General features: G+C 48.5%; 1 protein-coding gene and 1 non-coding gene across 2 annotated transcripts; both read right to left on the reverse strand.

The window, feature by feature from the left end:
- Nucleotides 1-6,846: 6,846 nt before the first annotated feature.
- Nucleotides 6,847-6,919, reverse strand: TRNAA-AGC (transfer RNA alanine (anticodon AGC)). Its single transcript has one exon. It is a non-coding gene; the product is annotated as a tRNA-Ala (tRNA).
- An 8,807-nt stretch (nt 6,920-15,726) lies between these two features.
- On the reverse strand, nt 15,727-21,423 carry SP8 (Sp8 transcription factor). Its single transcript, XM_073002587.2, has 2 exons — nt 21,308-21,423; nt 15,727-20,104 (listed from the first exon to the last, which is right to left on the reverse strand). The coding sequence occupies exons 1-2, from the start codon at nt 21,326-21,328 to the stop codon at nt 18,590-18,592; spliced, it is 1,536 nt and encodes a 511-aa protein (XP_072858688.1). The 5' UTR covers nt 21,329-21,423; the 3' UTR covers nt 15,727-18,589.
- Nucleotides 21,424-24,233: the final 2,810 nt, after the last annotated feature.

The following is a 24,233-nucleotide window of genomic DNA, read 5'->3' on the forward strand; positions in this document are numbered from 1 at the left end:
GCAACAAAAGCATCTTGTTAACTATCTTGAACACCATACCTTGACAAGCACTTAGCTAGTAAGTGACCCAGCAATAGTCATTGTTGTGGTACAATCAGAGCTACATGCTGTTATTGACCATCCCAAGCTATGCTTCTTTTGCGCCAAGCTGTGTGTTTCTGATATTGCAAGGCTAGCAGTACACTCCATACACATAAAAATCATGCACACACTTTTTAAAGCATGTTGGGAAAACACATATGAGCATGGTGTAGTCAATGGCAATAATATGCACAAAAATATTCACATTAGGAAAATTATATACTGTAAATAGGTGTGTACTGGAAATGTGCATGAATCTACCTACTGGAAGAAAAAAAATCAACATCACACAACCTAATATAAATGAAGTATGACAGGGGAATGCAGCTGGAATTCAGAGAAAATGCAATGAAGTTGACATGGAGGGTTTTCCACATCCTTGGTCTAATTTCATGCTGCCATCTGTGTCACGGGCTTCTCCAGATGCTGTAGGCCCACTCTAGCCTCCGTGACACTCATCTAGAAATCAGTCTTTTACCATTTTATGGGTCTGCCTACACAAGCACAGAAATCTAAAGAAGGTACTGTACGTGGTGGCACAGATAGAACATACACTATGCAGTGCTGCTGTCTCCACTGGTGTGGAGATCTGTCTTCTCCCACTATCCGCTGTGATTCCCAATTGGTTTTGCCCATGGATCAATGGCCTTGCATTGAGGGGGGGAAGGTTCTCCATCCCTGCTGCAGAGGCCTCCCAGAGTGGATTCACACCACTGCTCAGAGCCAGTAAAGTCACTGGAGAAGATACTTCGGTTCGTCTTAGGCAATTTAAACCTCCTAGCAAAGCTTCAGGAGTGATGAACCCTGCCCTCAAGGCAAATCTGGGATGTAACAAACTGTTCATAGGAGCTGTTGCCAGAAATGAAGGATCCAGTCTCTAGTGGCTTTATGACTTTAAAAAAAGTCATATAAATCTGTCATTGCTGTGCCCTAGTTTGGAGATCAGAAAAAAAGAAGGGAATTTATATTAAACTATCCGCCTCTCTTTAAATGCTTCCAAACATCTGGGATATCGCCAGCCTTGCAAGCTGACTCCAGTTAAAGCAGGAAGGAAAAAGCAAAATGTTTGCTGGGCCAGTTTAAGGTTCATTGCCTCCTCCTGCTTATGGGGATGCAAGAACCAGAACTCTTGGGCTATTAGAAAGTGAGAATTGACCTTCTGCCACAAGCAGAACATATCAGAGGGTGTAGGGAAGGGAAGATGGACTAGGGCAGGGGAAGAAAGCGAAAGTAGGTGCTTCATTGGCAACACTGGGTAGTGTAGGACAGATGGGATCAATTAGTGTACAATAACCGTGAGGATCAGGTACAGGAAGGGGAGGGGATAAGACTGGATCTCTGTGAATACATACATACACCCTTACTGCAGTGCATTAAACTGCATCAGGGAATGATGTGGTCTTCAAAGAAACACAGCACCAAAAGTCTACCATGTCCCCCACCCCATTTTGGTGCAGGTGCTCCAAACCAATAGCAGGTTAAATAGGCGTATGTGTACTGCAAGTTAATGCAGTGCAACACACACAGAGAGACACACACCTGTGCCAGTGGTGCTCTCCTTTCTATTCGTTGCCACTGTCTTATTGTAGGAAATCTCCATTGCACAAACAGGGCATGGGCCAGTCTTTCTTAATGCACCATGTTCTGGGTGCACAGTTTTCACAGTTGAAACTTCTTAAACACCTTTGGTGAAGTCAAGATCATTTCGCAAACTCAGCTTGAGTCGTTTTTAAAGTGGCATTGGTTAAAAGCAGGGGAAGAGGGAGGCACCCAGGGTGACTTTTGGTGCTGAATTTTCCACAGTCAAGAGTCTCTACTTAAACATCTCAGATCCTATTCTGACATCCCATCCGAACACTAATAACCCCAGGTCAGCTTTGTGAATGTCTGAAAATGCAGAAATCTACTGGCCAGTCTTCATAGTCATCTGAAGGTAACGGTCACCATGCAGAGCTTCCTGCCTATGATGCAGCAGGAGTCTGTATCCTCTTGAGGGTGTTCATGAAATTGATCTGGCACCATCTGTATTAATATGGGAATATAAACACACACCAGGCCTTGGGCAGTAACCTGTTCTCTTTGCACTTGAAATGAGTGAAGGGGTAATGATACACAGGAATGGGCATGACACAGCCTGAGTAGCTCTTTGCTCCCATCGGTTACCCATGCATTTGGTATGGGCACCCAGAACATGGCATATGTGTGGCCCTGCCTTCTTCCAATGTGGTACCCTCTAAGAAGTGGTGGACTGAAACCTGCACCATCATCTGCCTCACAGTTCTTGACTTGAAGAACAGAATAATGGAGGGGGGGGTTGCAGTCCCACAGAGCTTGGGGGGTACAAGGTGGAAGAAAGGGGTGGTGTGCCCTAAGAGTCAAACTAATGGCATGGCTCCTCTGCCCTATCTATGTACAATGCACATTCATGTACCACATGAAGGGGAAGGCTAGCATAACACATCTGATAGAGCCTTGTGGCGCAGTGGTCAAACCGCTGTACTGCAGCCAAAACTGTGCTCACGACCTGGGGTTCAAATCCCGGGTAGCCGGCTCAAGGTTGACTCAGCCTTCTGTCCTTCCGAGGTTGGTAAAATGAGTACCCAGCTTGCTGGGGGGGGGGGGAATGTGTAGCCTGCATAATTAACTTGTAAACTGCCCAGAGAGTGCTTGAAGCGCTATGGGGCGGTATATAAGCAGCACGCTTTGCTTTGATAGCGCTCTACATGTCTGGTGGAGAAAGATTCCCACACACCCATCTCCCTCAAAAAGATGTCACCATGTCAATAATATTTCTGCCCAGTAATTATTCTTTTCATCATTATGGTTTCCAGTATTTCACAAACAAGACTAAAACCTGTTGCATATTGCAGTATGACTACCATCCTATCTTTTAAACATCAGTTTGTTCATACAAGCGCTGAGCATTTTCTTGGTCTTATCCACCCTGAAAAAAAGCAGTATGCTGTGGCTTCCTCCGTACCCTTCTTCCCAACACAGCTACTTTTTCAACAGCAGGAAGGAGCAAAATACAAGGACTCCAGTTCATAAGCTCTACACCATAGTGAATAAATACTTAAGGTATGGGAAAGAAAGGACAGGCGCTAGCTGGAAAAGCAGTTCTCTCTTTCCAGACAATACTGTACTGAACACAATTCCTACAAAAGAAAGAGACAATCAAAGCAATTATTTATATTTACACAGGTCAGAAATCCTATGCACTATTGTTTCTTCAATGTCATTTCCCTTTCCTTGTCAAGGACATGCAAACAGATTGTCATATTTTTCTATATTATCACTTGGTGGAAGAAAGCCCTTTTAATTCATCCTAACCACTTAAGTGAAAAATTGATTAGCTTAAAATTAGTTAATAAAGCAAGTATTTATTCAATTAAATAATGAAACTAATTAACCTTGCTCAATAATTACATTTCAATCGCAGAATTAATTAATAAAATCAGAAGGTCAGGAACCAGATACCTATGTCAGCCTAAGTGTATCACCATCTGCATTTTCCGCCCTCCCCTCTCACCAGCTCGGTTAAAAGTTTTGGCATCTCACAGGGCTTTATAAAGGGTCTTTTAAAAGGCAACCAGATCTTCAGCCAGCAGAAAACTGCTGGGCGTCCAGGTGGATTTAAGTATTTTTCCTTAGCTCTATTCAAACTGTAGACAATCAACTCAAGTGGAACAGGTAACTAGACATTCTCCTCATGTTACGGACAGAAAAATATGGCAGACAGCCAAGCCGTTGCCATTAATCCACAGTATATTCACGTCAAGGCCTCTGCAGAGATTGGATGATAGAAATCAGAAAAGAAGTGAGGCACACACAGCTGCAAGATGATAATACCCTTTCTGTTCCTAATAGATGCATTCTGAGCAAATGTAAACCTAATGTCCAGTGCTGGAAAATCCAGAAATCTCCTAAGGAATCTGTTTAATTGCACATTCATCCAAATAGAGTATTTTTCTCTACCACTGCTTTGGTGGAATTCATTCCTTCATTTGCATGCAATGCTCAAGGTAAATGGATGCACACCATCCTGTTTAATACACTTTTGGAAAGGTTAGTCAGGCTCCCATAACAAAACAAAACAAAATATTAAGATGTAGTTAGGATCTACTTCCAAACTTGCTAGAGATTTCTACCTGCTCAGCACCTGGTGAGAAATTTTCAATTTCTGTGGATCAAATCTGTGCACTCCAGAGTCGCGATGTGGCCTGCTGGAGGTGTCCTCTTCCCCATGACACCCCTATTTTGGGATTTCCCAGCGTTTATAACAATGTTCTGCCTAGTTCCACAAGGTTGAAATCTCTCTCCTAAAGCTTAAGACCTACAGGTAACAAGGAACAGTTAGCTAAACACTCTGGCACTTTTAGTCTCGTTTTCTTTCCTCTCCCTCCCAGCAAACCTATGGAATGTGAACCTCAAGAAACTCTAAAACAGAATTCCATCTTTGGACTGAAATAAGTTCTAGACCTCTTACTACACAGAGTTTCTTCGAGGGTAGGTGGGCTAGAAATTAGCAAGCAACATTGGTCTAGCACATTTCAAAACTCTTCAGAGTTAATATCTAGTTGCAGTCCTCGCGAGAGCAGTGAAAGGTGGTTCAGTGTTATTATTACCAATGCTACACAGGGAGGAACTGACACGAAACATGATTTGATTAAAACCATGGAAAGAGTTCACAGGAGTGGCAAATTTGAACTGCAAACTTCTTGTATCGCCGTTTGACTTCTAAGTCATTGATAGTGATGGCAACAACGACCAAACAGTTCTTCCAGGAACCTTGTAGTGTTGTCAGCATGGCCAACGGCAAAAATCAATAAATCCACACACTACTTCTTAAGGCCACCTGTTTTCTTTTCTCAGTGCAAACAGTTGTGCTTGTTTATTTCATTCCTCCATCCAGTTGATTCCACTACAATAAGCTGGAAATTGATGCTGCCCTTCAGGAAGCAGAAGAGAGACTGGGCAAAGAGTTGAGAGGTCAAATACCAGAGTGAAATCCTCAGTCTCCATTCTGTTTGTTTCTTCAGATGCCACCGACATTCTCATTTCATCCCCCAATCATACCACATTTTATTTAATATTTTTGCACCACAAATTTTTGTGTATGTGGGTTGCATTACTTAGTATGCATTGTGCATTAAATACTTATACTGTATTTCCCACTGAGGGTATTTTTTTCCAAGTATGCATATTTTTATTTCTTTTAAAAAATGTTTTGTACATACTTTTCTTCAAAACATTCAAGGGTACACAATGAAGAACCAAGGTACACTTTGTCTCCCTTTGAGTTTCAAGAGGTCTGAAACATTTGCCTAAAATGTCTAACTCAACAAAATTCTTTTCCATTCCATGCTCCGAAAAAGCTCTTGGGCCAGAATGCACTGCGGTTCAGTGAGCTTTCAGTCCACCAAAGCCAAGTAATTCTGCTTTGGAAGAGATGCAAGTTCAGTCCATGACTTTTAGCCTCCGTCTGAAACTTCACTGCATTTAAGACAACATGGTTAGCAAATTTAGAGCAGCATAGAAGAGAAGACTCCCTGGAAAAGACCTTAATGTTGGGAAAGTGTGAAGGCAAGAGGAGAAGGGGACGACAGAGGATGAGATGGTTGGACAGTGTCACCAAAGCAACCAACATGAATCTGACCCAACTCCGGGAGGCAATGGAAGATAGGAGGGCCTGGCGTGCTCTGGTCCATGGGGTCACAAAGAGTCAGACACGACTAAACGACTAAACGAAACGAAACGAAACATCATGGAACAATTAGGGCACCATATAAAAACATAGAGAACACCTGTGCAGTATCAACGGAAACTCTATTTAGTCCACCCGTCTATTTCCACAACAGCCAGTTTCCTATGGGAAGTCCCCAAGCAAAACATCAGCATCAGTGATCCTCTGTTTCATTTCCCCCCACAACCTACATATCGAGGTGTGCTACCTCTGATGCTGCCAATCATATAGCTGGAGATCATATGACACTAACATAGTATTTGCCATAATTCACCAACATATAAGAACTGCTGGCTTAGGTCTGCCGCTATGGATCTAGAGGTGGGGAGTTTGATTCCCCACTGTGCCCCCTTGACAAGGACTGGACTTGATGACTGATAGGGTCTCTTGCAGCTCAAAGGTTATTTATATTGTTCACCGGAATTTTCACCTACGTACAAAAAGTGTACATCATTTCATGAACAACTGTTAGTCCTCAGAAAAAGTTTAACCACTCTTCCTGGCACACCAAAAGCAAGAGTGATCAGTTTCCCTACTTCCTCAAACCATCCTCAAGTGAAGGAAAAACCAGTCATTCTACGTGGATTCTTGAATAGGCCAGGAAAAATAACCGGGAGGTTGTTCCGGAAAAATCAGCCCATAATCTTCCACACCCCAGATTGTGCTGCATGTTACAGAGGGTTGAAGGCACCCACTTCTGGCCCAGAAGGGGACAGAAACGTGCTACCTCAAATGGCATGTTTTTAAACTACCACAGCCAACCATTTTTTGAAAAAAGAGTGTTTCGTTTTGTTTTTTAAAAAGCTTTTTCGTATTGCAAGCCTCCCTAAGTGCTTTAAGGGGGAAAGGCAAAATATAAATGCTTTTGATTCACTTTTAAATGTTGGAATTACATTAATTGAATTAATTCATTAATTCCCGGTTTAGCTCGTTTCGGGTTTCAAACCCATACTGTACAATTGTAACTCATAATCCTTTGCCGTTCCTTTGTTTGTTTTTAATCGCCATACAAAAGTATGAACTGGAGAATGCGGGCATCGATCCCGCTACCTCTCGCATGCTAAGCGAGCGCTCTACCATTTGAGCTAATTCCCCTTCTGCTGCTGCTTTTGGTCACTTTCTTTTGTGACTCAGGCTGCAATCCTATACCATATGCTTCTATCGACTGTTTCATTGGACGCAATGAGGTGAATGGGTCAACCGGCAAAAAGAGAAGTGAGCAGCTAAAGCGGCCCGCCCGGGGCGGGGAGGGGGTCGTGCCCCCTTCCTCAATCGGCGGCTCCGTTTCTGCCAGTTTCCTTGAAATGAAAGCCGGGATCTCAGCCTAACTTGCAAAGGGCTCCTTTCCCCCCCTCCCCTTCCCCACGCCCACATTCTCCCGCCTGCAGTTCGGATCCTCCAGCGACCCAGAAGCGTTGCCCGATTCATTTTAGCGGATTTTTCTGGGCGCTGCGCCGGGATCCCCACTCTTCCCTACACAGATGTGAAAGGGGCAGGGTCCCCGTTCTTTTCTTCCCTCTAACTAGGTGCTCGTTGCCTTGGGACAGGAGGATCCCAGCTTTCCCCGGCATCCTACTCCCAGAGGAGCAAAAGTGAAACGCGGGGATGACGGTTTCCCACGTTACAATTAAACCGGAACCTCGGTCCCACGCAAGGACGGCCGGAATGGGTCAGCCTTAACGCCCACTTGGCCAAGCATCAGGTTTCCAAGAGGGGCCAGACGCGCGCTTGCGGAGATCCCATAACAAGGGAATGTAGAAAAGTGACCTCCTTTGTTTGCCCGATTCGTCCCCGCTGTTATTCAGATCCACGCGCAGGTCGCGGGCACCACGGACCGGCCACTCTGGCTAGTAGTAGCCACGGGTGGACTTTTTCTCTGTGCGTTTGGGCAACCTCGTTTGGCAGTACTGCATCTTGTGGCAGTGAGTTCCGTATGCTATTTACCCTCAGTGAATGCTGCTACCTTTGGCCTGTCTTGTACCTCCGGCCAATCAGTTTCAGGAGCCCCTTCGTTGTATTCTGAGAGACGGGGAGGGGAAAATCTGGTCGCTTTGACTTCTCTTCCAGACCTGGGTCATCTTCCATTTTGCTCACGTTTCCTACCATCCCTAAACGAACAACCACCACTAACCAGCTTTTAGGCTTTCCTGCCCACGAAGATGCCCCAGCCGCCGCCGCCGCTGCCTATGTTTTCTAGCGAAAGAACTTTCGCTCAATGAGTTTCGGTTGGGAGTTCGATTCCCCCTTGAGCCTCCTTGACATGATGGACTCGAGGTTCCATTGGGTCCCTTCCAGCGCTGCAGTTCCAAGGTGGTGATGATGATGACGACGACGACGACTTCCCGTAGAGGGAACGAAGAGGCTGAAGAGTTTTAAGGACAGGAGAGCCGATCAATTCAGAAAAGGGCGAGGCGGAGAAGCACCTCTAATTCTGCTGGGCAACTCACCCCAGAGGGAAAACCGACCGGGGTTCTTCCCCATTTGATCTGCAGCAAAAAAAAAGCCGGAAAAGTTTGTTCATAACCACGAACGCCTTCCGCAGATCAATCTGTTCTCAGGGTTCAGGGCAGAAGTGACGGCTGGACAAGTCCGGAAAGAAAGGCGCAGGGAGAAGTGACCCCCCCGCCCTTGGAAACGCTACCCCCCCTCTTTCTTTCTCTCTCCAAAAACTTTCACCCAGCCCACTTGTGCGCCATAGTTCTCCCCCTGCGGCTGCCTGCCTTCAAATCCTCCTGCAGCCGGCACGAGTCTGGGGCCGAAGCCCGGGGCCCTCTGCCTCAGCAGGCGAAGAAAAAGCTCTCAAATGCCCTCGGGCTGGCTGACTTACTCCCCCAGACCCACCAGAGTCGAACACTGCCAAAGTGCACCCCTCCTCCAAGGTAGTCTGCTGCTGAAACGGGAGGCTCTCTACCGCTAACTGTGAGGACTAAGAGAGGTGTCCACGGTTCCGGAAGATTGGCGTGCCCTGCTTTTAACACAAAAGACGATGGTCTTTCAGAAGTACGCGGGGGGGGGGAGGAAGGCAGACGTTTAGCATCTCTTTGCGCCACGTGTGCGTAAACTCCGCGCGCAGTTGCTCCCGGAGGCGGCAACTCCGCGCTCTCCTCCTTCGGGGAAGGACGCCGGTGGGCAGAGTGCCGTCGGAGAGTGAGCGCGCCAGGTGGAAGCCGCGGTTCGCAGACCGGCGGGCACCAGACCTTTCCTCCCTCTCTCCGCCTTCAGGAAAGAAAGCCGGTCCGCGTTTGTATCCAAACTCCGCCGCGACTGATCCGCTGGTCCCCGAGCGTCTGGTCTCGGCCGTGTCAGGAGGATCCAGGTTTCCCTTCTTTCCCAAAACTAGCACGCTAACGGCGGTGAAGAGAAAAATATCGCTACTGTATTTTTAGTAACGGGAGGGAGATGAGAGAAAAGTAATTTGTCTTGCATTGCAATCAAAGCAGTGGCCCTCTCCCCCCCCCCCCTTTTTTAAACTGCCTGTATCTGTTTGGAACGATTTAATTCGCAAGTTGAGAAGGCCCAGAGGGTTGAATCCAGGCTATTATCACCCAAGCCCTTAAACTGCCCATTGCAGTCAATCGGGTGCGTGGCAATCCGTAGAAAGCTACTACTTCAGTCCCATTGAGAGCAAAAGCTCCCCACCTGAATCTGAACTGGTTCTGGACCTGGTTGCTCCATCTACCCATCTTCCTCGCCTTGTGCATCTTCACTCAGAAGTAAATCGCGGTGAATTCAAAGATGGTCATGCCCACCTAACAATGGAAAACTCCATTGTTTTCGCTTCTCGTTTATTCTCCATGGGTAAGCATAGCGAAAGGAATTGTTAGCAGTTTGGTCAGAGGGGAATTAAGGATACACCGACAGATAGCACTCATTATCTTAAAGGTTGGATGCATGTAAACGAATTATGATGACCATTCACGAGGTAGCGTTGATAAAATCTTCTGGAAATGTTAGGCGAAGTCTGTAACGGGATAAAACGTACTGTATTTACGCTCCAATTATTGTCACCTGTCTCTTGAGAATTTCCTGAGTTTCCTTCTGATCTTTCTACCTTTGGGTGATTTTCAACGTTACATGCATTGGCCCATATCAGCTAATGCAGAATACTACTACCACCTTGCATTTGACTTGGTGAAGTGGATTCTAGTCTCCCAAAGCTGGTGCCACAATATATTTACACAGGTTAAAATACCAGAACCCTTTGTTTGCAGGCTCCTGAGAGAACTGAAAGGAGAGTTTCGGGAAAAGCCAAAACTTGCTCAGCAGCGGCTGAGGTCCTTCGTCTTTAAGGGCCCGGCCGCCAGTCGGGTTGAGACAGCGGTGGGTAGAAGCTGCACTTTAGCCGCGAGGTGGCGCTGTTTCCCTGTGCCCGGGAACGCGCGGCTCTTCGCACAGAGCCGGATGCGATCTGTTGCTTTGCTCGGCCAACAGAAGCTCAACTTGGGAGTCCCGCAAACAGTGAGAAGAGAACGGGAGGGAAACGAGGGGCGGGTTTGCAGCTTTGGCGGCAGCAGATCGTCCATCATGACGGTCGCCTCCGTCTTGTTGCCTGAAATCTATTACTTCTCAGGCAGAGATGGATGCGATCGCCTCTCGCTCTTTCTGTTACCAGCGTTGCACATAAACAAACCCAAAAGGCAGTTTTCTAGAAAAGGCTCTTTGCGGGCTCTCAGATGGCCAGGGTGGCACTCAGTTCGAGTTCTGACATCTACCAAAAGTATATGACGCAGGGCGGGGACCCTGAGAAATTACCTCTCTACGCATAACTTTTTTTCGTACAAGACATCCATTAAGTGAGTCAACAGCCCGGGTCCCTACGGGAGACGCGGATCGCTAGGTCAACAACCTGTGGCAGTAAAAAAAAACAAAAAACAGCAAGGAGGCCTACGACAGCTTGAAGACTACCAAATTTTATTCGGCTGCCCACTTCCTCTAAAGGTAAGGTGGTTACAATCCCTGAAAGCTGAGGCCGAAGCAAAAACAAAAAGACAAACGGGAAAAAAAAAACCTTGGTAGTCTTCAGGATGACACCAGACACTTCTTGCCATTTTAAAAAACAAACAGAGCAAAACACATTTTTTTCCAAGCTGGACTTTGGGGCCTTTCATCTTCCACAGATGTATCCAAGCCGGATCCGCTACGTGACTCCATAGCATCCGCAGTGGGTTGGATTAGCTGGGCAAGCATCCCCGCTCCCCATAGCCACCAGCTGGGCCATAGGGGGTCGTAGACTGGCCTGCAACCGCCGAGGCCATTCCTTAAAAGAAAGCGGGGGGGGGGGTAAGCGATCAAACGGCAAGGGTTAGGGCTTTCCTTTTCCCGAGAGAAACTATTCCACCTAGGTTCACACGGTCTAAAGTATTCCAGTTCGCCTGATAATTCGGAGCATACCTCGCACCGGCGCGTTGGTGCTGAGAAAGAAGCTCGAAAATAGGGGAATCCCTTCCTGATTAATTGTGACCAGGATCGCAGTCCTGTTTGAAAAGTAAATCTCCACGGGAAGAATTAAGTCGCACCTGAAACGCGGCAGTACTACTGATTTCAAAAGGATCTAAACTAGAGTTGGGCTATTCGGATCCCTGGGGATACGAATACGAATAGCCCACCTCTAACAGGATCTAACCCTCTCTAGTTTTCTCGCTCTTACGCACATACACATTTATTAAAAGAGCGCGTCACATTTGATTCAACGGAGTAGCACTTCAACCCCACCCCTGCCTCCCCCTACCATCACTAGTTCGGTACTGCTGAAAACTCTTTAAAATACCTATTTTACTTTCTCAGCGATCCACCATATAGATATCACAACATTGAAAATACGCTGTAGAATAACTGCCGCATTACCGCAAAATAAGGCACTAGATTTCTTTTCGAGAGGAAAAAAAATATCCCGGATTTTGAAGCCTTGGTCACTGGAGGATGTCTCGCTGGCTGTCCGAGGATGTAAACTTAACCATCTTAACTAGGGAATAATCCCTATTTCAGGTGGAAGGACTTGCGCGGCTATTTAGGATAGCCTGATTTCTGACGCAAACGCACTTCCCTGAAATGCCACGGAATTCCTGGCAGCGGCGCATTCCCAAGATTCCCCAAGAAATCCGGAAACTTTACCATCCCCTCCCCCACGGCTAAGTCCGAAACACAACCGTTCTTTTGAATGGCGGGGGGTAGTATCTAGGCAAACCTGCGTATTCTAAACCCCAAATCTATTCATACATTGACTTTATAGTGCAAATTGGCGGGGTTTTGTGAGGAAACCACTTCTCTTGTCTTCAGTGTTTACACTGTCTGTTAAAGACTGCTGTCTCGGTCCAAAATTCATCTTCTCCCTAACACAGGAAAAGCATCTGAATCACCCTTCGAGGTAGGCTAGCCTCTAAAAGAGAAACTAACTCAAAGCGCTGTCGCACGCGTGATTTTCCGGGCTGAGGAAGGATTTGAACTCGGAGCTTAGCGTACCCCATTAGCTCCGAGGTGGGGAACGACCGGATTCACAAAGAGTTTTGGGCCCCAAGAGGCTGGCGACAAACCGGACGGCCTTCCCTCGGGATGAAAAAAAAGGAACTAAGGAAGCAAGCGGGTTGGTCCAGGGAGGGGAGTGCTTTTAAAAGCAGAACACGGCAGCGGTATGGTCCTGGATGGGAGAAACGGGATCTTGAATAACGTCAGGATTCGCAAGGTTCTTGCGTGTACCCCGTCCGTCTCCTTTCCCAGAAATGCGACGCTGTTCTACTCTCTAGCCCCTTGTGATTTTTAGCCCCAAAGGGCTCAGGGGGTTCTCTCTCTGGATCGGATCCATCCTCAGGACAGAAAACAGAAGACCAGTGCTTGATGGCGTTATGAGGAACCTTTGCTTCCCCCCCCCATACTTTTGGCCTACAATTCTCATCAGCCCCCGCCCAACATGGTAAAAAAAAAACTGTGGGGTTTTGTTACCCCCAATATCTGGAGGGGCAAAGGGTCCTCAGTCTGGCCCTACAGGATACGAAGGGGGAGGGGATGTATTGGAAACGCCCTCCCCAGCCTTTCCTTCCTCCTTCAGCATCGTCGGTCAAAATATGCTGGCAAAGAGGCCAGGACGAGAATCGCCCACTCTGTTGACATTATCTCCTCCTCAGCCAACGACTGGATTCAAGCTGGTCCTGATCCTAAATACATTTTGCTTTGTGTGGGGGGGAGGGGCAAACCGGAGTTCTTCCAAGATTAAAATGGAAACACCCTTATTCGCACAGAAAGAACTAGGCAGGACTTAGGATCAGGTTGCGTTAAAATGCATACTAGGATCGCAACTCTGCGTGGGGGTCCCTCAACAGTCAATGTGAGCAATTCCGCAGATTTCCTAGCACTTCCAGGTAAGGGGGCTGAGGATGGCCCGGGAGAACTTAGCAGCGGGGGAAGGAGCAGGCCTTCAGAAAAGGATTGCACACGTACATTTGTCCAGGGTGAGCAAACACTCAAAGCAGCAACATATAGACATGAAAAGGCCTTGGCCGCAATCCGCTGGTGGCCAACATTCGTTGAGTTTCTGTCCCAGAGACCCAGTTCAGTGAGTTGGGCATTTATTTATTCCTAAACCGCCTTTCTTCCAGTCTAAATACTCAAGGCGGCTCACAGCTGTTTAAAAGAACAGAACGAGTTCTACAAATTATTAAAAAAAATAAGTGGGAATTGTTGTCATTCCCCCTCCCCCGAATGCTTTCAATAGGGCGCACCTTCCGAAATGTATTTGAAGCTTCAATGAGCAACGGGGGCTTGGTGAAGGGGGCGGGCTGGGATCAGTTGTAGGCATTGAGCAGGTGGGTGAATGGACCTCTAACTGACCCTAAGGCGTCCCTCTCTTCCAGGAATCGGGGGAGAATAAGGTTGCTGGGCTGGAGGGGAGGGTCCGAATTCATCCGAAACGAGGTCCTTTCCCATTTTAGGTCAAACCTAACCACCCCGGCTCCGTTTCCGCAGCAGTCGTGGCGACACATCCGCGGCAGCCAAAAACAAATGCACGTTTTTCTTTGGCGGGGGTGTGTGCTCATGTCAACGCCTCCAACAAGGCAGCTAAAAACACGCCGGCACCCCGGAAGAGTCCCGGCCAAGGAAAGAAAAACAAACACATACAGCCACCTTAGGAAACACACACACACACACACACACACACACACACACACACACACACACACACACACACACACACACACACACACACACACACAAAACAAAAGCAAAAAAAAAAAACCCAAGACAGATTTCGCCTGCCTCCTGGTCGAACGACCAACTTTAATGGCTACTCGCTCACAACCGAAAACTAGAAGTAGGGAGAGCCCTTGAAAACCAATCCCTGATGTTTTTTTCTTTCACTTTTCTATGGCCCTGCCCTTCCAGCCTTCGGTGGAGAAACGTAGATGGGAACAACCACCACAACCACAACGAACAGCTTATATCGAACGTTAACAGATACTTAGGGTTTTGTCAAAACTTGTATCTGTTACATAACACCAGTCAGTGTTTTTATAATTTTGATTGATTGTGCCTGGTATTTTTGAATAATAATAATAATAATAATAACAACAACAACAACCACAACAACCACAACAACGGATCCTCCTTTCAGAGGGTAGTGACAGTCCTTTCGAAGCACACGAGGGCGAAGGTCTGGAGCGGAGCTGTCTCGCCTGCTTTCTTCCCCCAAGAGAGTTCAGCCCCAGATCTTCACCTTTCAGTCCTGGGAAAGTTACCTTGCCAGAATCATAAAGCCAGGATTTCCGGCTTCTTGGGTTGAGGTGGAGGGGGGAGAGGAGATGTGGAGAGAAAAGAAAAGAAAACAAGCAAACAACATCCCAGAGAGAAAGAGAATACAAAAACAGCAGGGTTCCTCTAAATTTAAGCCGTTTCTGGCTGGGACATGATTTTCTTTTCTTCCTCTTCACAGTCAAGCAGCTAGTCCTTATTGCTAAATCTCTGCGTCCGAAAACCTGGAAGGCAAACTCTTTGGGAAGCGGCCCTGGAATGCATGGCCTTCCTTCCCAGGAAACGTGCTGAACATCCGTCTCCGCGCGAAAGCCTTTTAACTTCCAAGAAGAAGGGGGGGGGTGCCGGGGTTGCAATCTGATCACAATGGCCAAAATAAAAGGAGAGCAAGTCCCCTTCTCCGGACCCTTCAAGGACAGAAACCTCCTATTGTCCGTCCAGGCAGTTAATCGTTGCCTTGCAAACCCTCATTCCCTTCCCTCCGATCCGAAGCTCGCCTTTTTGGAAAGTGGAGTCGCCTCGTCTTGCAGGCGGGAGGCGAGACAGTATGCCAGCAGGTTGAATCCTGCAATGCTACTCCATCTAACTGGACAACACGCAGATGTTGCAGTTAGATGGTTGTTTTTTAGGTGACAAGAGACGGAAACCTTTAAACTCTTCTGGCGCATTCATTTCCTTTTACAACAGATGGACCTGCCTCATTAAAAAAAGATCACACACACACACCCCGAAGCACTTAGCTGTCTTCACAACATTTTCCGAAGTGTAAATGTGTTTTCTAGTCACAGCTGGTGAGGAGCAGTAAAGTTGAACACAACCTCAATTTGTTTCACAAAATGAAACGCATCCTTTTGAATGCAAAAGAGTTTCCTTCCGCTTTGGCATGCAGCGCCAATACTTAGATACACTTCTGGCCACAATCCTGTCCATTGAATTGGCTATCCTCTCTACTAAGCAGGCTTCCTTCGAAGTAAATCAGTTATTAGCCGGCCCTGAAAGCATATCTGCCTGACCATTCCATATACAGTAGTAAAACCACTAAAGAAGCGTTAACAATAAAAACATAGACAATTAGGAGGGCCATCAATGAACAGAAAATAATTTCAAGAGGCCATTCTCTTTTTTTATCTTTAGAAAGAAATTAACTAACCTAACAACAAACGTTTTCTCTGGCATTTATTAATTCCATTTAAAATCTTACAGATAAAAATCAATTACATGTCATGCATTTAAAATGCAAATTTAAAGTGTTTCAGCAAAAGGCTTTTTTCCATTTCAATGTGAAATATCCAAACTTATTTCAACATTACAATGAGTCTATTTGTTTGCAGAACTTGCAAACTCTTCAATGTAGAATCATGATGTTTTAATAACATTCACCATTTTTTAATTTTCAGGAAATACACACAGGCCATCATTAGTCAGTTTCACTTGGACATTTTATTTAATACATGGGTTTAGGTCAACCCACTCCTTTGAAATATAGGAGAACTCTCACTTAAACTATACCTGAACTGCCAGCAAATGCAAATAAGTACATGCTCCATTAAATTAAATGTCACCCAACATTTATCAATTATTGTTTGCTTAATTACAATCTTATGCCTATCTAAATTAATATTCAAGCAAAAAAAAAAACCCTATATCCTGATGTGCAATTTGATGTACACTGCTAGGAACAAGTTTTTTTAAATGCAGTTAATTAGGACTGCAGCAATAACGATTTAATATTCCTTGTGACCCAAAAGAAAAAGAAAAAAAATGAAGGAAAAAAAAAGCTCAAGTGTACTTTAATATATTTTCAAATATTTACTGGAAGTAATATACAAGAAAAATACTATACAAAATCGTCTCCTGGACAACTGCATCTCACACCAATACACTGGTGGAATTATATTTGTTAGCTATTTTACAACGTTTTCCGTTGTATAAACCATTAGGTTTCAAAGTATTTTACAAATATTTGTCTCTGTTCCCTCCCCCATTTTACTTTTCTTTTTGGCATTCAAAACTACAGCCTCACTGAAAACAAGGGGATTTCTTCAACTCTTCCAATCAAAAAGGTAATGCTAGAAATATTTTTTTTAATACTAGGGGCCTCCCAAGTACCGCATGAATATGTAGAATAGAATAGAATTCTACATATTCTATGGAATTCTGAAAGTGAGCTGCGACACGGATACACTTTTTGAGGAGAAGAGAAACTTTAATAATATGAAGGAACTGAAAGCTCGATTATCTGACTAAATGAATGCAAAAAATCTCTAGAGCAGATCTGAAGTTGAATACACTTAGAATTATGGACACTGTAACAGCCAGAATGAAAGACTTGAGTCCAATATGCTGAAAGAGAAGCGTGAAAGCTCAATGAGATTTCAATTAAGCCTACATTTAACATCCTGATTGAAATCAAGGGGATTTGAAGTTTGGCTGGATCTTGCTGAGAGGTTTTCCAAAAGAAATGTAAACTTGAAGGGGAGGAGGGGAGGGCTTGCTAGAAATAATTAAGACTGTGTCCAAGAAGCAGGTTAAGACTAAAGTTTTAGCATGATTTAGGGTGCATCAATTAAGGCAGAGAACTTGGATTTATAACCCCATCCATAACTCACTTAAACTAGTAGGATTTCCAGCCTGGGCGCAGCCCAACTTTATACATGCTTACTTGAAGATTCAGTGTGGCTTTACTCCCTGGTAAGCAAGCACAGGTCTGCAGCTTTTATTTAAAAAAAAAAAAACAAACTCACTAGGCAGTGCTATTCCTGATTTACTCAGAAGTAAGTTGCACTCTGCTCAGTGACGTTTGCATCTTAAAACGTGTAAAAATGCAGCCTTACACAGGTATGAGATTGACTTTTGGGGGTGGGGACCCCTGAAACCCTAAAAATAGAAGATCCACTTACTTCAGAGTATATACTGAAAATTTGGGTGCTGCTCTGCTTATATTTAGGAATGTTTATTTGGCTGTACCTCTTACAGGTTTCAAGGGGAACTTATATTCTAAGCATTCATTTACCTGGTAGTAAATTAATTTATTCCTTTTGCATGCCCACCTCCATAGGTAGGCTCACAGCCTAAATTGCTTCCGGGCGCTCTCCTAAGCAAAGTTGACTTGGAGATGCCGTTTTTATATTTCGAAAAGAGACTTTGCCATGTCGGAATTGACTCTGGCACAAAGCGGTCAGCCAACGTTGGGCCTCTGGCGATCCCTCTTGGACACACGCTTCCATGCACACATTTGAGGCTTCACCCTGTTACGCCAAGGTAATCATCCCACCAACTTCGAGGCCCCCCATTCAAGAGGGTAAAGAACTGTAGTTTCAATGCACAGGTGGACGGGCATTTAATAAAGTGGAGTACTCCTCAGAAACCCAAAACAACTTCCCATAACATCTTATTCAAATAAAAGTGCTTTCAGTAAGACATCTTGGGCGCTCCCTGTCCCCCCCCTCCCGCCTCCCATCAGAGGGTCTAATTCTTTCGCCGCTTCCCTCTGTAATTTGTCCAAATCTGGATTCTCTCCCTCCCCAGAAGCCCGCGTCCTTCCCAGAGGCTGGAGAGCCCCCAAACTTATCCCTCTCTAGCCTGGAAGTCAGTGGGGTTCACTCCGGAGAGCGGCTCCTTGGGGAAGCGGAGCTCGGCCCGAGGTCCTCCTCCTCCTCTTCCTCCTCGCCTGCGTGGCCACCAAGCGAGCTCGCGGGCGACCCAAGACAGCAGCCGCCAGAAGCGCGGCAGGAGCCCAACAGAGGCAGTCCGGAAGCGGGATCCAGGCGCTTATTTTTTACTTACATGTCCAGATCCCCTTTATGCGCCCAAGCTGTCCAGACGGCCGGGAGGTTTCAAATTTAAGGAGACCGAGAAGAGGCGAAGAAAGGGAAGGGGAAATAATAATAATGATAATGATAATAATAATAATAATGTTCATCATAATAATTAAGGGCAGGGGGAAAGGAACCAGGGGAACCAGGGAGGAGTCCGCCCTCCCTGCCTCGCCTCGACTGGCCGGCTCGGTAGCGTCCCTCGGGTCTTTCACTCCAGGCCATTCCGGTGCCCGGCGTCGGGGGGCGGGAGCAGCTCCGGGGAATGGCAAGGCGGGCTGCCGGGCGCGCTGTGCTCGCTGTCGGTGTCGCTGCCCTTCTTGCCGCCCCCGGCGCCCGAGCCGCCCGAGCCGCCGCCCCCGGCGCCCCCGCCGCCGCCCGGCCCGCCGCCGCCGCCGCTGTGAGTCTTGACGTGCTTGCTGAGGTGGTCGCTGCGCATGAAGCGCTTGTTGCAGACGGGGCAGGCGAAGCGCTTCTCGCCGGTGTGCGTGCGCAGGTGGCGCTGCAGCTCGTCGGAGCGGGTGAAGCGCTTGCCGCAGAAGAGCCAGTTGCAGACGAAGGGCCGCTCGCCCGTGTGCCAGCGCAGGTGCGCCTTCAGGTGCGACGTCTTCCCGTAGACCTTCCCGCAGCCGGGGATGTGGCAGCTGTGGAGGCCCTTGCGGCGCAGGCTGGCCCCCGCCGGGCCCAGGCGCTCGGCCTCCTGGCAGTTGGGGCAGTCGCAGGTGGCCCGGCCCGAGTAGCGGCGGGCCGAGGAGGAGCGCGGGGAGCCGCCGAGCGGCGCCGGGGGCCCGCCGCCCAGCATGGAGCCGCCGGCGCCGGCCGTCAAGGGCGAGGGGGCCGCGTCCGGGTAGGAGGCCGGCAGCACGGGCTTAAATCCGTCCATGAGGTGCTGCCCGGCGGGGCCGAGCAGGTGCGAGGAGGCGGCCCCGCTGGTGAAGGCCGAGTGGCCCGCCAGGCCCGAGTAATCCGAGTTGTAGGCGCCCAGCGGCGAGTGCAAAGAGCCCGCCGGCAGCCCGCTGGCGGCGGCGGCGGCGGCAGCGGCGGCCGGGTGGACCCCGTTGGGGTTCTGCACGTCGAGCCAGCCGGCGCCCACGTCCCACCAGCTGGAGGCGCCCGCGTCGCTCGGGTGCGAGGGCTTGAACCACGACTCGTAGGGGTGCGCCATGCCCACGCGCGGGTAGATGCCCTGCAGGCCGTCCACCGACGTGTGCACCTTGGAGAGGAAGACCGGCTGGTGGGCCTCCTGCGCCCCGCCGCCGCCCCCGCCCCCGCCTCCACCTCCGCCGCCGCCTCCTCCGCCACCGCCCGCCGCCGACGGCCCCGGCGCTTGGAAGACCGAGTAGTCGTTGGCGAAGGGCGAGCCGGCGGCGGCGGCCGCGGCGGCCGCGCCACTCGACGTGAGCGAGAAGGCGCTGGAGCCCGGCGAGCCGCCGCAGCTGAAGGAGTCCGAGACCAGGGCGGCCGCCGCCGCCGCCGCTGCCGCCGCCGCCGCCGCGTGAGCCGAGGAGCCGTTGCGCGCCGAAGCGGAGACTCCGACGCCGGTCAAGCCGGAGCCCACCACGCTGCAAGCGCCCGACGCCGAGGAGGAGCGTTTCCACGGGTGGAAGCCCTTGCCGAAGGACGAGGCGCTGTCCGACAGGGCCGAGGGCGACGGGCTGGGGCTGCCGATCTTGTTGCAGGTGGCGGCGAGCATGGCCAAGGGAGTGGAGCCTAAACGCGGTTCTTCCTGCGAGCGAGAGGGGAGAAAAGGCCGGGAAGGCGCACGTCAGAAGTGGCAAGAACTCCCCCGCCAAATCCCACCGGCGCCCCTCGCACTTCGCCCCGGCTGGTGCCTCGCCCTCGCCCCGCTGAAGGGGGGCTTCCAGGAATTAAATCCCTCACCCCCTGCCGGGCCCCTTTACGCCTCCTCTCTCGGCTCCTTGAAAGGCATTTAGCCACCGGCTTATCCTACTCAAAGCCCTGCCGCCGCGGCCCCCGAGAGACGCTTCGCTTCCACTTCAACCAGCTCTCCGGTTCTCTTTCCGGCCAACGTGAGCCGCAAGGGCGAGGCGTCCAGAGACTCGCTCTCAAGTCCAGAAATACTGCCCGATCTACAGGCTTGGGGATCCGGGCAAGGGTGGGGGTAGCATGTTTTTGGTTTCAACTGAGCCCCGATCCGCGGCCCACTAGATTTTCTTCTCTTCCTCTCCCAACCGCCCCGCCGGCAATTTATGAACAGAGTTTTTGCACGTAGCCAGCACAGACAACACAATCCCGATGCGGACATGAAAAGGTCGGAAACTTTTCTCTTTTTTAAAGAAACGGGGTGGTGTCTTTCTCCCTCCCCAGCCCCTCACCCCAAGAAAAACCCTTCTGATTTACACATTTAGAAAACAGAGAGAGAGAGAGAGAGAGCCATATCCAACATACCTGTAAGAAATGACGGCCTGGGAGAAACGTTAAAAAGGGAGGGGGGATCAACCACAACAAGCTGTGGCAATTAAAAAAAAAACTCCAGAAAAGAAAAGATCGAGCTGTTTTTTCTCTCCCTTTGATCAGATAACGGAGAGGTCAGTTCTCCGGAGACGTGAACATAGCTCAGCCCTAGCTCTGGAGGTTGTTAAGGGCTAGTGCCCTTAAAACCTTTCCCTCCACACTGAGACACACACACACACACACACACGTACACACAAAAGTGAGTGCTCTCTTCCCCCTCCCCCTTTTCCCCTTTCTATTCTCTCGCACTCCCTTGGACTTTAAAAAACGCAAAACAAAACAAAACAAAACAAAAACCCCACACACCCACCCTCAATGGAGGAGACTGATAGCCCCCCGGTCAAGAGAGAGGGGCTGCTCGAACCCTTCTGCAATCGCCAATAAAATGGACCCAATTAAAACAGCCCCGAGCAGGAGGGGGGGGAGGTTAAAAAAAAACAACCCTCAGACTCACCCCTAGAAGTGAAGTTGCCATCCCACAAAAGTGCCCTCCTCTCAGAGGATCTTTTTTATATTGATAAATCAGAGGCAGTGGCTTTTTTTTTAGAGGTGTGCAATACAATGATCAGTTCCGCCCATTCCGGCACAATTGTAGCTCCCTCGCAGGCTTTGAAGTGCCGCTGAGCCCGCGCCAGCCAATCTCCGGCTCCGTCGGCCGCTCCGAGACGTGGCTGCGTGAGGTCATCGTCGCCGCCGCCGCCTGCCGCCGCCGAGCGCCTGCCGCCGCCGATGCTGCAGCCGCCGCCGCCGCGCAAGCTGGGCTCCGCAAAGAGAGTCGCGCACTCCGCGCACCCGGGGAGAGAGACTGAGGCGGCGGCGGAGGCGGCGGCGGGGGGGGGGGGGCGGGCGGGGCGGGGAGGGGGGGGAAGGAAAAGAAAGAGGGAGATTGCAAACCGCAAGCTGGCATGGCACAGGCAAGGGAGAGTGGGCAAATGCACAGACTCTTTCTCAAGCGCACCCTCGCCTCGCCTCTTCTTTCTTTTGCTTTTCTTTTAAATGCTCCGCTCCATGTACATTCCCTGTTTTCTGGACGCCACTCCGTTCATTACTTAGGAGAGCATATTTCTCTCCCGAGGAGCTGCGCCACCCTCACCCACCCACCCCTTTTCGCCTTAGGAAAATATGTACATAAATCTGACAGGGCGCTCGCGTGTGCCTGTGTCCCAGGAGTTGTGCATTTAGTTTCTAGCTGGATTGCTGGAGACCCTTTCCTTAAAAAAAAATCCCCTTCCTCATTCTCTGGATAAGCCGATGGAGTGATTTGGAAAACCCCGTTTTTGGACAGGGAGGGACCCACCCGGGAGGGACCCACCCGGGAGGGACCCACCCTCCCCGGTTATGTGGTTATGTGAAAAGAATACGGCGATAGGCAAACAGCCGCAGTGTGGATCCTCAAGCACTTCTGTTTTCCAAAAGAGCGTGACAAAATTTAAAAAAGGGGGGGGGGAATCCACCCCGATCTCTTACGACTTTTTAAAACAATTTAATATATTTTTGTATTCTTTCCGCGTGAGTGCCTTCATTTGGCTTTGGGGGCCCGTCTCTTTCTTTGCTGCAAAGCTGGACTCAGAGGAGCCGAGGAGTTGGGAGTCCCCAGCGTGGCGCGCAGTTCTGTTGTGCCCGGAAGGTGCCGCTTAAAAACCGAGCGGCGTGAAATAGAACTGCTTCTTGATTTAAGCGGAAAAGAGAGCGGCGTTGCACACTACCTCTGCTATTTGCGAGAAAATGTGCCTTGAAAGTGACTCTGCTCCAGTGTTATTTTTAATATGGAAAAGGTCGACGCAAATAGGTGTAAAGAGACGTTGGGGTTGTTTTAACTGACCACAATATGTTTGGTCGGGACTTGCAAAACTCCGGCTGAAAATTAAAGGCAGGCGGAATTTTCGTGGCCGAGGTTGCAAACTGTGGTGTTAAGTCTTATATAGCAAATTCGGCATGGGCGTGTCTTTGAAAAAAAGAAGAAGCGTGTGGGGGGGGGGGCTTTTAATACCATGCGGTTATTGACTGTACATCATATCTATTGATTAAGGGGTAGCGTGCATTATCATACTTTGAAGTTAAGGAGTGAAGTAAATTAATGAACTGCATTCTTTCTCTGAAGGCTGATGGTTACCATAAATGTCGTGTTTCTCTCCACGAGCTGCTCTGAATGATTTTAGCCTGTTGAGAAGGCGTGACAGGCCAGCCCAGAAGGAGGAAGGGGTGGGCGAAGGAGGGGACTCCGTTTAACAAATAAAAAAGAATTAACTTCATTGCTTTGTGGTCTCCTTCCATAATGATATTCATTTTAAAGACCTAATGCACACTTGTTTAAATTTCGGATTTAAACTGAATCAATACTATCCTTGACACCCACCCCTCGAAGGGGTGGGAGTTCGTGTAAAAGGGAGCGCTTTTTTATTATTATTGTTTCAAGGGAACAGCCCCTCACGTATGAAAGCGTGGTGATTAGCTTTATCTGTTGCTTTTGTCCTTCCATCAGAACTCTCTCAACTATTAAGACGTATCGCGCAGACTTTCGGATCCAGGAAGAAAGAGCCCATAGCTTTCCCCGCTAACAAAAAGACCTTAACAAGCGGTTTTAGTATAAAGTAGTAGCTTAGGGTGCCGTCTCTGTGTAGGTTTGCAGACACCAGCAGCATGAATTACAGCAATAAAGTTCCTTAAGGAAGACCAGCAAGATAAAAGCGTCAGCCTTTTAGCATTTATCTGGGAGTAAGCGTCACTGAGCCCAATATGATTTACTTCTAAGTAGACATGTACTCATTACATTACACAAGGCTCCCTTTCCTCCTTGGATCAGATTTGTCTTCATTTGTGCACTGACCGGTATTAAACAAATTTTACCGATTTTGAAATTATTCCAACAATCTCTGCTCTCCTCCCCCCCCACCCCCCACCAATATTCTTTCTTTCTTTCCCCAGTTTTAAACCAGTCCAGAACTGCAAACTGACCTATATCGAGATTGGCATTTTTTTTTATTTACTGGAAGTGGGGAAAGGTTCCTGTAAAACCATTGCAAACACCCACCGGAGGGAGTATTGGAAGAAAAGAAAGCACAATGAAAATCGCTCTGTGCCGATTCTTTTTCTGGAAGCGTCGAAAAGTTCTAAAGGGAAAGGGTGATTCCGAACATAGGGAATCTCGTGCTTGAGTCCCTTTGCTGTCCTTAACCCAGAAGCTTCTCCTCGCGTGTAAACAGCGCCCTGGGCGCGATCCTGCGTGTGTGTGTGTTTGGGTTTTTTTGTTTTTGTTTTTTAATCGTCTAGTAGCCGCTGAACCCCTGCTTTTCAGAAAGAGCTCTTCCATCAGTGGGGGAGAAAGCCAGGTGTCAGGCAGGAACAGAAGAAAACCAAGGAAGGATGTTTTCCTCTGTGAA

Source organism: Pogona vitticeps, chromosome 6, assembly GCF_051106095.1.
Source record: "Pogona vitticeps strain Pit_001003342236 chromosome 6, PviZW2.1, whole genome shotgun sequence".
Taxonomy (NCBI): Eukaryota; Metazoa; Chordata; class Lepidosauria; order Squamata; family Agamidae; genus Pogona; species Pogona vitticeps.